This window comes from Otolemur garnettii, unplaced genomic scaffold (genome assembly GCF_000181295.1).
Source record: "Otolemur garnettii isolate 467f Iridium unplaced genomic scaffold, OtoGar3 scaffold00020, whole genome shotgun sequence".
NCBI classification, from domain to species: Eukaryota; Metazoa; Chordata; class Mammalia; order Primates; family Galagidae; genus Otolemur; species Otolemur garnettii.
This window is the reverse complement of record NW_003852415.1, coordinates 19,667,576-19,681,996: the sequence shown is the minus strand read 5'-3', so window position 1 is coordinate 19,681,996 and position 14,421 is coordinate 19,667,576. Positions and strand designations below refer to the sequence as shown.

General features: G+C 49.6%; 1 protein-coding gene across 1 annotated transcript in view; it reads left to right on the top strand.

Annotated features, from left to right (window-relative positions):
* The first annotated feature begins 422 nt into the window (after window positions 1–422).
* PRIMA1 (proline rich membrane anchor 1) overlaps window positions 423–14,421 on the top strand; it is a 53,092-nt gene continuing 39,093 nt past the window's right edge. The window contains exons 1-3 of the mRNA XM_003787005.2: window positions 423–479; window positions 1,134–1,256; window positions 8,124–8,259. Coding sequence (XP_003787053.1) covers window positions 1,164–1,256; window positions 8,124–8,259 — 229 coding nt within the window. The 5' untranslated portion in view covers window positions 423–479; window positions 1,134–1,163. The remainder of the gene's footprint in view (window positions 480–1,133; window positions 1,257–8,123; window positions 8,260–14,421) is intronic.

Genomic DNA, 14,421 nt, shown 5'->3' with positions numbered 1-14,421 from the left:
ACAAGGGCGGGGAGCAGCCGCGGGCCTGGGGAGGGCTCTCTTGCCGGCTCCAGGCGGCTCCGAAGAGACTTTCCCCGCCCTCCGCCTCCGCCTTGCTAGCCCTCCCCGGCCCAGGGCGCGGGGTGCCGCCCCTCCCGCCCCACGCGCGGCTAGGCACAGCCCGGAGCCGCCGCGCCCTGCGCCCAGAGCCCGGTGCGAGGGCGTCGCTCCGGGTCCCCTGCTTAGCCGCCCCGGAGGCCCAACCCGCGCGCAAACTTTTGCTCCAGTGCCTGGCGCTCCGCCCCGGCATGTGAAGCACCCGAGCGCCTGCACAGCCCCCAGGGTGAGGACCGAGGCCCCGCCTTGAGGGCGGAGGACTGGGGAGGCGGCTGGCTTTAAATGGGGGCCGTCCGGCGGCTCGAAAACAGAGCTGTCGTGGGGGGAAAACGCGGACCTCTCTTCCCCACGCCGGGGATCGGCTGGGGCTGCCGCCAGACAAGGTGGCGTGAGGCATTGGAAGGGTGCGGGCGGAGGTGGAGGCGTAGGGGGAGACCCTCGCCTGGGAGCCGAAGATTGGAGCTGGAGGGTGCAAAAGGGGGTGCGCATGGAGGTGCCTATATGTTGCAGTGTGCGCAGTGAGGCCGGCAGGGCAGAGAAGGTGCACGCAGTGTGTGGTTTCTTGGTGCTGTGCCTGCAGGGTCAGCGAGTGTGCAGGCAGCAGTCGGTGGGTGTGCACGGCTGTTTCTGTGGGTTTGCGCGCAGGGTGAGTGGTGCCCGCCGGGTTTGAAGTGTGCTCTTGGTAAGAGTGAGTTGTGCATGGCTGCTTCTGAAAAGTGCATGGGGCTCCGTAAGTGTGCCTGGCTGTTTCTGGAAGTGTGCGTGGGGCCAAAGTGTACACGCAGTGTTCTGGGGGTGTACGCGGAACTAAGGTGTCTAAACGGGGCTCTGGAACTGTGTACCCGGATAGGGTATGAATTCTAGGATGCATGAAAGGTCAGTGAATGTGCAAGCTGGAGTGCAATTCCGGGCTTGGTTTAGGTGGGTGCCCCAGAGTGCGGGACGTGCCTGCCCAACCTGGGCTGGAAGGGGTGCCGGTGTGCGGCCGCAATGCTGCCCTCGGCGTCTATGTGACCCGAAGCTTGCTCTCCTGACAGTTCGCCCTAGGACGGGCGCTGCGGGCCGAGATGCTCCTCCGGGACCTGGTGCTGCGCCGCGGCTGCTGCTGGCCCTCGCTGCTGCTGCACTGCGCTCTTCACCCGCTCTGGGGCTTCGTGCAGGTGAGACGCGCACCAGCTGTCCACTGGCTGCAGGGAGCCTGCCGGGTGAGGGGGAGCTGTCTCTTCACTCCCCTACACGACACACTGCCTTCCTGCAGCAGCCCCACTGATTGGTCCTCAGGAGAGTTTGGGAGAAGAAATCATTCTTTTCCTAAAAGAAAAGATAAGAAACTCGGGTACTCTGGCCCTGAAAAGATGAGAAACTCCAAAGGGAGGCTTCATTTGTGGTCCAAGGCCTGCAGGACAAGGCCTTGGAATGGAAAGGGGCTCTGGGGATCCCCTCTGATGATGGCATTCTATTGCAGGAATTCAGGAAAAGAAACAAACTTAAAAAGAAAAATGTTCCCAAGAATATACATTCTTTATTTCCCACTAGAACCAATGGTAAACTTCAAATTTCTGAAATGAGTGAGTCTTCAACACAGGAGGGGGCCATGTTTCTTGTAGGTAGTGGAGAGGGGGATGTGAATAGATTATGCACGGTGACCACTCTTGGGGAATGTGAGAAAGAACTGGCCCTCTGTCAAGACTGCCTGAATCCCTCACCCTGGGTCCCTAGACCCCAGCATAGAAGCCAGATAGGCACCAATTAAAGTTACTTCTTAGGGTCACAGAGAGGGTCAGATGCGACAGTCCCTAACCAGCACCTCCCCAAAGGTACAGGGTCAGTAGTGCAGTGGAGAGTAAAAAGGTGGACTTTGGTGTCAGCTCTGGATTTTGAACCTCAGCTTCTTTGCTCTTCACCAGCTGGGGGACTTTAGGCAGCCCACTAACCTCGATGGGCATTGGTTTCTTCTCCCTGACTGTGCTATTGTAAGTGCTTGATGAGATAAACGAAATAAAGATTACTTAGAACAGGACCATAATGAACACTTACACAGTAGCTGCTGCTGCCATTTTTGAGATGAGTAATAGTAATGCCGCTCTTCTGTCTGGCTTGCCAGGTATTGTGCTGATCACTCTGCAGCCTCTTTGACATTTTTGAATGCTCTGAAGGGCATTTTTTCCTGTTTGGGGGCATTGAAGGACTCACCCTTGGGTATTTGCAGCTTCATAGTCTCCTGGTGGCACTTTCGGGATTGGGGACTGCTCAGATGGCTGCTCTGAGTAAGGGTGACAGACCAAAGAAGGGATGGGGCAAGACTCTTTGCCAGTCTGCCCCAAGTGGTGGTACCCTGCTGGGATCTGCTCAGTCAGTCCTGCTTGGATAGTGGCCTAGGTGACCATCCATAGAGAGCCAGGGGCTCCGCTGCTGGTCAGCATCCCTCCACCCCCAAGTGCCAGACCCATCTTCTGCTTTCTTCTCTGGCTTGCCTGTCTCACTCACAATTGTTTTCCTTTTGGAATTGACAGCTTTGTTTAATGTGTGAAACAGCAGTTATTAAACTCAGCTGTGCTTCCTCAGGAACCAGGATTTTGTCACTTCTAAACACTTGGGTGGTTTGGGACCAGCTTCCTTTATTCAACTTTGAACTGAACCTCACATATTAAGTTCACTTAGTTTTTATATTCATTTGTTTACAATTTTCTCTCTTCTTTAAGACTTCTTCAGCTAACATGGAGAGGAACATGATGAGGTTGTCAGTCTCCAAGACTAAAATTCTACTGTGTGAACTGGCCAGATCTTAACAGAAGAACCACTGCCACTCCACACTCTGCTGTGACAGCAGCTCAGTTTTTTAACACTGTCTTTCAGCTGGGCAGTACACAAGCAATTTTGTGTATTTCAGATGCTCTTACTCAATACAAATCAATTCTCATGAAAATCAATTAGAAGAGGGATCCTCCAGACAAGTTAGAATGAGTAAAATCTTGGCTTGAGTCTCTGGAAAAATTAATTTACAAATGACAGGAACAGGGAAACCAAGGGAAAAGAGGTTTTGGAATGAATGGATCTAGCATTTAAGCAAAAGAGCTGAATGCAGGGGAACGCAGGAGAGAAGAGAAAAAATGGAAGTGCACAAAGCCTGTGTTTAAGTGGAGGGAATAAAATCTGTCACATCCTTGGAGTTTCTCGAATATTGAGACAGACTTAGAGCGATTTGTCCTTTTATGAGCATTTTGCCAGAAGAAAATGCCCCAGAGTGTTAACCATTTGGAAGGATGGGGCCAACCAAATAAACTCATATGATTAATGGGTCATTAATGAGGGAAGAGATCTGGGGTCCGCCAAAGCACCAGATTCCTACCTTGAAATCAGCCCTAAGCCTCTGGCTGCTTCTGGATGATTAGAAACTTAATCATTAAAGTCATATGACATTTAAATTGCCAGAAGAGTTGGTGGGAGCATTCCTTAACCTTTCCTCCTTTTGCTTTAATGTGTCTGGAATTGAGATTTTGAGCTTTAGTAATTTAGGGTTCTTCTAAGTTCACTTCCAGATGATTCCATTTTTTTTTCCAAGGGAAGAGGATGACAGGCTAGAAAATTTATTTGGTGTGACAGGAGTGTGTCTCATCAAGTTACTGTGGTTCTGGCCTGTTTCCATAAAAGATGCCAGAAGCCATCATCTTTGTGGTTGCCTTCCTAAAGTACTTGTCAGGGAGGCAGGCTCTTCTCTGGCTTTATTGGTCTCTGTGCTACTGAGGAGCTACTCCAGACCCAAGGGATGCTGAACCCCTTCTACAGCCAGTCACTGCAGCTCGAATTTTTTTAGTTAGCAGCATTTATGAGGCACCTACTATGTGCCAGACCCCATGTTAAGTGGGAGGGGCTTCATAGTCCCTGCCCTCATGGCATTGATGCTTTGATACCATAGTGCCAATTGAACAAGTAATTCTAGACAAGAGAGCTCAACAGGAGCAAATGGCTTAGACCTGGGGCGAGAGTCAGAGAAGTCTCCCCGATGAAGTGCTTCAGCTGGGGCTTGAAGGATGGGGTATCAGGATGCAAGAGAGGGACAGACCAAGCAGAAAAGGGAGCATTAGAAGAAATCAGGAAAGGAAGCCTCAGGCAAGGCCACTGTTGTAAGCTACTAACAGTGTCTTGCAATTTGGACTTGATCCTTAAGGCTACTGACATTGCCCAAGGCTTTAAGTAAGAGATGACATGATGTCATAATAGCAGTTTAGAAATCTCAGCTCAGCTTCAACAAGGGGGATGGATTCAAGGAGGTGACCAGGGATGGGGCAAAGAGTTAGTGAGGGCAGTGTTGCCAGATTTAGCAAATAAGAATATAAGATGTTCAGTTAAATTTGAACTTCAGATGAAATGCAAATGGTATTTTAGCATGAGTATATGCCATACAATATTGGGGGATATTCTGCTAAAAAACTGTTGTCTATCTGAAATTCAAATTTAAAAGAGTATCTTATGTTTTATCTGTCACCTTTAGGGCAGGGGAAAGTGCTTCCCTGCAGAGATATGATAGTGGCCTGGTTTAGGTGGCAGCAGAGAGAATGGAGAAAACTGGATGAATTCAAGTACTGTTTAGGAGGCAACATCCACCAGACCCAAAAGCTACATTGATTGGCCAGGTGTGGAACAGTGGTTGGATAAGGGGGTACCATTGCTGAGAACAGGCAGCCATGGAGCACTGTGTCCCCCAGACCTCAGCAACTGGTACCAAATCCAGGTGACCACAGGACCTGCCTGTGCCTCTGCCCAGACTACAGCATTTATGTAATTCTGGCACGGCTGAACAAAGGCAGGAAGGCAAACAGGGGCAAAAAGGCATTCATTGCAAAATTAGAATAAGAAGTGGTCCCAGTAGGTAGGAAGACTAGCTTTTGTTTGTGGGCTTTAGGAAGTGGTGGACCTCTCTGGAGTTTCCTAGTCAAGTCCAGCTAAGAGCAGGTGATATCCGACAAGTTCCTTCTACTTGTGGAACTCCCCAATTTAGAAACCAACCATGCTGAGTGCTGAGACAAGCTTTCAACACTTGAGGTTTCCTCCATATTGGTGTAAAACACAACACTGCCCATCAACAGAATCCCAAAGTGGAACCAGAGTTGGGAGACAGGACAGATCCCATGTTTCTCCACTGACCGGCAGACCTTCCCCCAACATGCCATTTCACTGAGCACCAACTGAATGCCGGCCCGGTGCCACTGTGGTACATTACTTAGGTTCTCTGAACCTGCTGCCCCTCCCATGTTAAATGTGGATCATAACACTGACCTCTCTTACTAGCTCCCTTGGTGAAATGAGAGCATGTTCCCATGGCTCAGGAAGTCACTTCTTTTCAAGATTAGTAAAGCACAGACTCATCTGCCTGTCTGACAACTATTGACACTGACAACTTAGTGCGGAGAGACAGGCATTACAAACAGTGGGGAAATGCCCCCATGGAAGTCTCTGCGAGGTGAAGGCAGCTCTGGGCGGTTGGGTCTCATTCCAGGATGGCGTTGCCCTGGAAGGCTCTTTGAGAGATGGGCTTGAAGGAGGAAAAGAAGGAAGCCAGTGGATAAAGGGTCCAAATAACCCCTATCGGTCAAGAGGGGCTTAGCTGCTTCTGGGTTGTGTTGAATCAGGCTATCAGGAGAATCTATTGGGGACCCCAAGGGGTGCCCACCTCTCAGGAAGAAGGACAACCAGACCAGACTTGATCATTTCCAGAGAACCGTTGGTTAAGGAGTTGTGCCACTCCCATTTCAGCGGGGCCTTTCTGTGAGACACCTGGAAACACAGATTTTTGAAACACAGCGTGCTCCTTCCCTTCCTCCTTCAGCCTTCAACCTGGCCCCAATTTCTCTGCCCCTCACTTCATGACATTAAACACTCTTATACATCTGCGCCTTTATATCCTTGTACAAAAATAGGTCATTGTGTCAGGCTGGGTTAAACAAACGTGCTCCTCTTGAACTCTCTGGCATAAATTGCACCTTGGAGAGTGGGAAAGTAATTGCTCTGGAGAAGCTATTGCTTGAAGTTCACACACTTGGTACTGTGCAGTGGGGAAGTGCCCCCAGAGGCCAGCTGTTGGGAAAACGGAGCTTTCTGGCAACCCCAGGGTCTTAGAAGGTTGAAATCCAGAGAGGGGACAGGCTTAATGGCGGCAGACCTGACAGATGCTCTGGTGGAGAAGTGGTGGATTTACCATGGACTTGTAAGCAGTTGATCAGCTCCGTAAAATAATTGAGAAAAGGCTTACCAGCAGAGGTTATGCTCTTCCCGCGGAGAGATAAAATTGCCTTCCAGGGCTTGAAACACCGTCAATAGTCCTTTAAAATCATTAAAAGGTGGCAAGCAGGAGCCTCTTGGCCTCATAGATGTTAGGTTAGGGCCCTAAGTCAGTCTGCTTCCTGTGGCCACCCCGGTGGACATTATCCACGTCACATCTGCTGAGTGTGAAGGGAGCGTCCCAGCCCTGCGGTCTCTCCCTGCCATGCAGCAAAGGGACTGGACTTGCCTCCCAAGGCGGGTCGCACATGGTTGGGTACAGGGAAACTGGGGTTCTGGGTTTCTGTTTAAGCAGAGATGACAGAGAAATTAACCGTGGCCCTTGTTGAGATGAGGATGACCGGCAACTCCTTCTTTCATGTCTTTAAATCAGCTTGTGCCTGGGACAGGAAACAAAACGCTAGACTTGTGGATTCATAGCAGTCTTGTGTAAGGAGGGACGTTGGCGGCCAGCTAATCCATCCACCAGCTTAAGCAAAATACCTAGGCCCAGCTCCACCTGCAAAATCCTGATGTAATCAGTGTGGGTAAGGCTCAGGCATGAGGGTTTCTTGTTAAAGTTGCCTGGGAGATTCTGAGGTGCAGCCAGGGCTGGGAAGTGCTGGTCAAGCACAGCTCACTCTGTGCTCTTCCCAGGTTATAGACACGGAAACCGAGGTCACTGGTGCCAGGTTCTAATGTTCATTCATTTACCAAATAGTTTCCAAATGCTAAGCATTCCCTTCTGGGCTAGTTTATGATAGTGTGAGGAGAGATTAAAAACACCTGCCCTGCCCTCTGAGCACTCACAGTCCCATGGTGACGACAGGTGTGAATGAGGTAATCACTCAAATGTGGATTTTCATGCTCAGAGAGTAGAACCTGGTGTCAGGAGAGCCTATAAAAAGGGACCTTCCCTGGTTAAGGAGGTCAGAGACACTTCCCAAAGGTGACAGCCAAACTGAATAATGGGCATAGCAGGAGAAGGGATGGGAGAACCTTCCAGCAACTGGAGCAGCACATGCTGACCAGGGTCCAGGAACTGAAAGGAGGGCATGCAGGTGGAGGGAAGGTGGGAACAAGGGGCGAGGTAGGACCCTGTGCAGGCCCTTGTGGGCCATGCAGTTGTTTGGGTTGGAGATGGTTTCCCACAAGGCCACTTGGATACTCCATGGAGAGCACCAGGCATGTTGCTCCTTGGTCACACAGGACGTAAAAGCAGCATCCTTGCTGGGTAAGATTCCTCCCCAAGATAGAGGGGCCTTGCTTCAGGAGCTGTGGCTGAAGGGAAGGCCGAGCTTCAGAGCTTGCCCTTGCACTATAGCAAGGGAGGTGGAAGAAGCAGTTGGCCTTCAGTTATTGAGGAGGTAAAATTGTAGTATCCTGTCATCATCTAGCTGAGAGGCCCTTGGGCAGCCACTTCTGACTGGGCCTCAGTTTTCTCATCTATACAAGTGGAGAGATTCTTGAGTTAGCCTTCAAGTTCATATCTCTCTTTCATTAATATCCAAGTCACTTGCCCAGGGTCCCGCAGCTGGTCCCTGGCAGTGTTAGGAGAAATCCTTAATCTCCAAATCTGCCAGACCGTTCTCCCACAGCATCATCCCCTTTGGACCCGCCCGATGGCTGTGTGCTGCCTCCCTTGGTCTCTGAGAAGAATCCCAAGCTCCAGCCTGGTGGGGGAGGGGCCTGGTGGCCCAAGCCCAGTTCACCTTCCGTCACCTCATTAATCTTCTACCTCTCTTGGGTGTGTGTACCCATGTCTGCAGGTGACGCACGGGGAACCCCAGAAGTCCTGCTCCAAGGTGACCGACAGCTGCCGACACGTCTGCCAGTGCCGGCCTCCACCCCCGCTGCCCCCACCACCCCCGCCCCCGCCACCTCCCAGGCTGCTCTCCGCCCCAGGTAGGTAGCGGCTCACTCCATTTGGGGGTTCTTCTCTGTGTTTTCTGGGCCCACAAAGAGCTGGTGAGCATGGCCGAGGGCAGCTCTGCTTCCTTTGTAATTTTCCACTGGCTGAGCAGGAGGGAAGCCAAGGCCCAACTTTTCCCTGCAGTCTGCAAAACGTCTTTCCCACAGAACACTCCTGCAAGATGGAGAAGGCTGTTTCTCCATCAGTTAATCAGATAAAAGTCAATCTCCATTTGATGAGTGACTCGGCCTGGATTGTTCTGAAGACCAGGTCTTTAAAGGGGGCAGCCGCTGGGGACTGGTCCTAGATACCTTCCCCACCCTCCCGGATGGTTTTAATGTTTTGATTTTAATTCCCATTTACAGAGGCAATTCGAATAGAACCAAAATCAAGGCTCTGAGAGCAAAGTTACCATGCCTTTTGGCCATTTGCACTGAAGTCTGCTAAATCCTCTCTTTGACTTGTTTGCCTTGGACGATTTCATCTTTGAACAATTTGACTGCCTGCTCATTCAAACATAAGAGTGTTTCTTTAGCCAGAAATGGCCTCAGCCCTGACTTCTACATGGTAAAGTTCCCTGCTTACAATTACTAGTTGATAAGGTCTCTAAAAAGGAGATTCTCTATTTTAGATGGATCCTTCAAGTTTTAGCCTTTAGAAAGCCTGGGATTCTGTCTGGATCTACCTCACTAAACACATCTCCATTGAATAATTTGGGATGTATATTAAATAACCTTGGTGCAAGGCTTGTTCTCTGGTAAACTGTGTTTCCAGCCACTTGGTATCCAGTCAGTGATGCAAAGTTATAGGGGATCTTTGCAGTTTGTGTGAATTTTGCTGTTTCGTCTGCAAGGCCGCTACCTGTCTCCATCCTTACCTGATATCCTGTAGCCCAGGGCTTCTTCCAGTGTGGCCCTCACACTACCTGCTTTGGCATCCCCTGAAGCATCTGTGTTAAAGTGCACTTTCTCAGGCCCAGTTCTAGCACACTGAGCCAGATTCTTTGGGGTAGGGCTTAGCAATTGTCACCGTAACAAGTTCTGAGATGATTCAAATGCAAGGAAGAGGTTAGAATCTGACAGGCCTTCTGCTCCAGGTCTCTGCATGACCCTTCCGTTCCAGGATGCTTGCTGGCCTCCTCTCTTCTCCCTGGGCCTGTTCAGTGGGGCCTGGTCTCAGGTTCCTGCTCCTAGAAATCACTCCCTTCCCTTCCTTTAGCATCCCTCATCCTCCCCCTTCTTGGGCTCCAGGCTGTGCTTTCTCCAGGTATGTCTGTATCTAGTGGATCCGCACCCCCTGCTCCCAGCTCAGGGCCTTCAGTTCATCTGTGCTCACTGAGCATCTGTGTCAGACAGAGGTGAAGGACAGTTCTGGTCTTCTGGAATCTCTCAACCCCACAGGAAGGGCCATCCTGTCAGCAACCCACAAAGAGCGTCCTGAGAGAATGCAGAAATTGTTTGCCAGGTACACTGGAGATTCTTGAGTAGCCAGACAAAACTACAGCTTCTGTAAATAGTAACACTAGCCTGGGTCTTGAAGACTAAATGGAAGTGTTCCAGGTTGATAAGGGGGCTGCAGGAAACAGGCATCCAGGCAAAAGGACCCCCACAGATAGAGGCTTGGAGGTAGGATTCTGTGACAATCTGTGAAACTCATTTTCAGAGTCACGAGGCTTTCAGTGGGTTGAAAGTGGTGGCCAAGGCTGGGTGTGCTGGTGTGCACCTGTAGTCTCAGCCACTCAGGAGGCCAAGGCCAGAGAATCACTTGAACTTAGGAGTTTGAGACTGAACTGAGCTCTGGTTGTACCACCACACTCCAGCCTGGGTGACAGACTCTATGTCTAAAAAAAATAAATAAAAATAAAAGGGTAACCAAGAGGGGTAGACCTTGAAGGGCTTTGTATGCCTGGCAGAGCAGATCATATTTCATCCTATGGGACATTGTTTGCCAAACAATGATCTATAGTCACCATATCCAAGTACCACCTCTTATTTGCCTTATTTTTTTTTCTTTAAATAGATTCTCTTTTGTGTTTCTAGAAATGAATTTCCAAAGACAGCTCTAACGACTGTAAATGAGAAGCCAGTATCATTCGCATAAATAGAAAGTGACCATATAAATGAATGCATTAAAAATAAATTCTTGCCTGCTGAAGAAAGTTCTGAGCTTGAAGCCTTTTCTCCTTTTGTTAAAAAGGGAGACGACCAAGTTGTAGAGTGGTGTCAAAGCCATAGTATAATCGTGCTGAGACTTTCTTTATAAAGTAATCAGAAGGTTCATAAGAAAATCAAAAGGGACTTAAGTTTCTTATTATAATATTCAGTGTGTTTGAGTACTATGTCCATGTGCCATCTAAAATCAGTTCACTTAACTTTAGGGCCCCAGGCTTTAGGAACCTCTGCTGTGGCAGTGATGAGCCTGTGACGGTGTGAAGCAGGGAAGTGATCCTGCTTCCTTTGCTTCAGAAAGATCAACTTTTTTGACCACGTGGAAGGTGGATTTGGGTTGAGATGCCAGACTGGAGCCCAGTGGGGAGCTCTTGAGATCATTCAGACCTCAGATCACCCAGGAATCCCAAAGCCAGGACTATGTGGGTTGAGAGGATCAAGTCTTCATGTTGAGCTTAAGGTTTGTGGATGCTCCTTGGTGAAAGAAGGGTAGGTATGATTTAATGCCACAGCAGGACATTTTCAGTTACCAATAGCAGAAATGAATCTCGAAGTGGCTTGAGCATTACAAAACACAGGGGAGATATTAGCTTATTGGGTCAAACTGCAGGATATCTCAGATCTGCTGGATCCACTGTCTCAAATGATGATGGTACTGGCTCTGTCTGCCTCTGCCTGCCTCTGCCTATCTCTCTATCTTTCTCTATCTCTTTCTCTTTTGGTTTCTCCTGGGTTGACTTTTCTCTTAGGCTGGCCTCAGCTCCTGTAGCTACAAGCTCTAGAAGTCTATTAATGTTATTATCAGTAATCCCCCTACACAGAGAGCTTTTCTTTCCCAATAATCCAATGAAATTCCTGGTGCTGACTTTCATTGGTCACCTTGGGTCACATGTTCATCCTTGGACCAATTACGGTGGCCTACAGGGATAGAATATGCTCACTGATCAGTCCTGGGCCATGTGATGACCCAGGAGTTAATGTGTATGGATAGAGGGTGAGGGAGTGGTGGTTTCCCAAAGGAAAATCAGGGCAGAGGGTCTGCAGCCCAAAGATGAGGATGTGAACACTGGGTAGGGAAGACAGGGGATGCATCCCACAGCCAAGTGCCTTGGAGCGTACGGCAGAGAATGTATTTCGTATGTCCCTTGGTACTCCCGGAGCTCGGCCAGAGCCCTGCACATGCATGAGTCATGCCCAATAAATGCCAGAGCTATGGCCATATCCACCATTTCTACTTATTATCAAATACAAATGCTTATTGAAAGAATTGGCTTCTCCCCGAGGACACAGGGCTTCAGTGCTGCGAAGCCTCTGTCATTGCTCTATATGTATGCTCTGAGCTTCAGGTATGGGGCACTGTGCCAGGGCTGGGAAGCTGGCCCTCATGGAGTTCATGGCCCAGTGGACTTTCCTCTCCTGCCATCTTTCGAGGTATACTGGCTCCTGGCACATGTTAGCCCTTGCTCCGTTTATTCATCTGGCATGTCTTGTATCTCTCCCATTCACAAGATCCTCTGCTTCACCTGGTAAACATTTGCCAACCACCTGCTCTGTATCCTGCCCTGTGTTGGACACACTGAGGGATATACAGGCACATGGAGGCCAGTTCCATGCGCCTGGTTGGCATGCCAACCACATACTTCCTCTTTATGATTTTAAGAAGACTGGCTCATGGACCACAGCTGCCCCACAGCATTGACTTGAGAATTCCTGTAAATGAGAAGTAGTTTGAAAACTGGACAGGTGTCCATAGCTGCTAATCATTGGCCCATACCATCCTGATGAAGAGCAACCTGAGTGCTGCCGGGGAGGGGATGTTTCATTCCAGAGGGCTAGGGAGGGAGGATCTGGGAAGGCCTGAGAGAATTCCCAGGCAGACCCAGGCTGGGCAGGAGTGGAGGGAGGGTGGTCAGGCCATGGAGGACATGGAGTGACCAAGGCAGAGGCCAGAATTAGGAGCCCAAGGATCAGGCAGGAGGCTCCCTGCTGAAGTGAAATTTATTTGCAGGAGTGTGGGCTTCTCTGTGTGCGTCTGGGATAGAGCGAGAAAGAGGGGGAAAAGAACCTCCTGTATGTGCAGACCTGTAAAGCCTCCCCTGGAAGTAATGGCCAGAAACATTTGCAGGAAGTGCTGCGTGTCCTTCATGTGGGTAGGTAGGCCTAACTCTTCATCTAGACAGCACCTACTGCCACCTTGCTGCGCAGGGTGACTGACTTGTCCTGGTTTGCCCAGGCCTCTCCTGGTTTTAGTCCTGAAAGTCCTGTGTTCCGGGAAAACCTCAGTCCTGCACAAACTGGGACAGTAGTTAACCCTCCCGCCCTCCCAGTGGCAAAGGGAATAGAGGCTTTTAATTCTTTTTGTTGTTGTTGTTATGTTTATTTGGGGGGTATTCATTTTGTTCTTTTTTGCTGTGGAACCTTCAAGTGCACTGGCTCCCCAAACTCCATCTGGAGTTCACTGCTCCAGAGAGCAGCTCAGCCTTCTCCTCCTCTGTGGGTGGCTCAGCTCTATGCCAGCCCTCCCAGCAGTCGGGTCCTGAGTGCTGCCTGCCACTGGGAAGGGGCATGGAATGGAGTCTAGTGAACTGGAAGGTTCCGAATAGCGTCTTCACATTCTGCCCTTGGGTTTCAAGCTCTGCCCACAATCCTCCCTCTTAAGCCAAAGTGGCACCTGGTCAGGGCAGCTACACTCTGTTGTGGGCCTCAGGGAGGCACTATACTAGTGGTTCTCAAACTTGAGTTCATATGAAAACCCTCTGGAGGACTTGCTTAAACACTGGACATTCCCAGTAGGCCTGGGGCAAGACCTGGGAACCTGCATTTTCTCATACATTCTGAATGAGAAATGGCTGTGACTCTCAGCATGCCATTGCTGCTAGTTGTGGGTGTACTTTGAGGACCTGTGCCCCAGACAATGTCAGTGGCCATTTCACTCCTAGGTCTGTGACCCTGAGGGTGGCATTTTCCTCTCAGAGCCTCAGTTTTCTCATATGATTCCTACCTGGGGAGGAATTGCTGTGAAGACTAGAAATTATCAGGTGGTCTTGGACAAAAACTGTGTGCTTAAAGGGTAGCGTTACAACGCAGTGGCCCAGAGTCTGGACTCCAACCCTTGTTCATTAGCTAAGTGGTTTGGGTAAGGAATCTTTAACTACTCGGAGTCTTGATTTCCAAATCTGTAAAATAGGTCTAATACTGCCACGTATGGGTGGTTGTGAGGATTGAATATCATAAAGCTAACACAGCACAGAGCCTGGAATACTGAATACATGGCAGCTAATAAGTAATGCTTGATGACTGGTAATGATAATAGGTCACTAACCTTCAGATTGGGAGTTGCTTAAATGTGGTTTAAGCATCTCTGCTGTGGAAGAGGCATCAGATCAGAAACTCAGGATGAAGTGGGCTCTTGAAGACTCTGCTAGGTCTTCCACAGAGAAGAAAACGTTTTCAGAGCGTTCTACCTGTGTCCCATTGGAGGCAGCCCTTGCCAGGCATGTGATCCTCAGAGTCAACCGGATTCCCCTCAGGCAAAGGTATTTCTGGAAGGCGTGGGTGGGAATGAACCCTTGGAAAGTCATGCTTGAGGCCTGACCAAAAAGCCTTCATCAGCCGCTGGAGCTCAGGATCTGGGCTTGCTTTGTAAATATCAGCAACAGCCCTCGCATCTCTGCCTGTGACTCAGAGGGCTGAGGCCACGGAAGGAGATGTGTACCAACCCTCAAGGAAAAGCGCACACACACCCTCTGTGAGACCTGCCTCCAAGGCTGATGGGGCCAAAAATAGCTGTGGCAGAACAGAGGCGTGAGCCTGCATTTCCATAGTGCCTGTCTTAAAGGAGTTTGAAATACTGATATAGATTTTATTTTTGCATTTATTTTATTCTTGGAAAAATCAAAACAGAGGTTAAGTGGCTCTTCAAAGGTCACACAACAGTTACAGAACTAGGAATGCGCTCACCTGGTTCTACTTCTTTGTGCCAAAGAT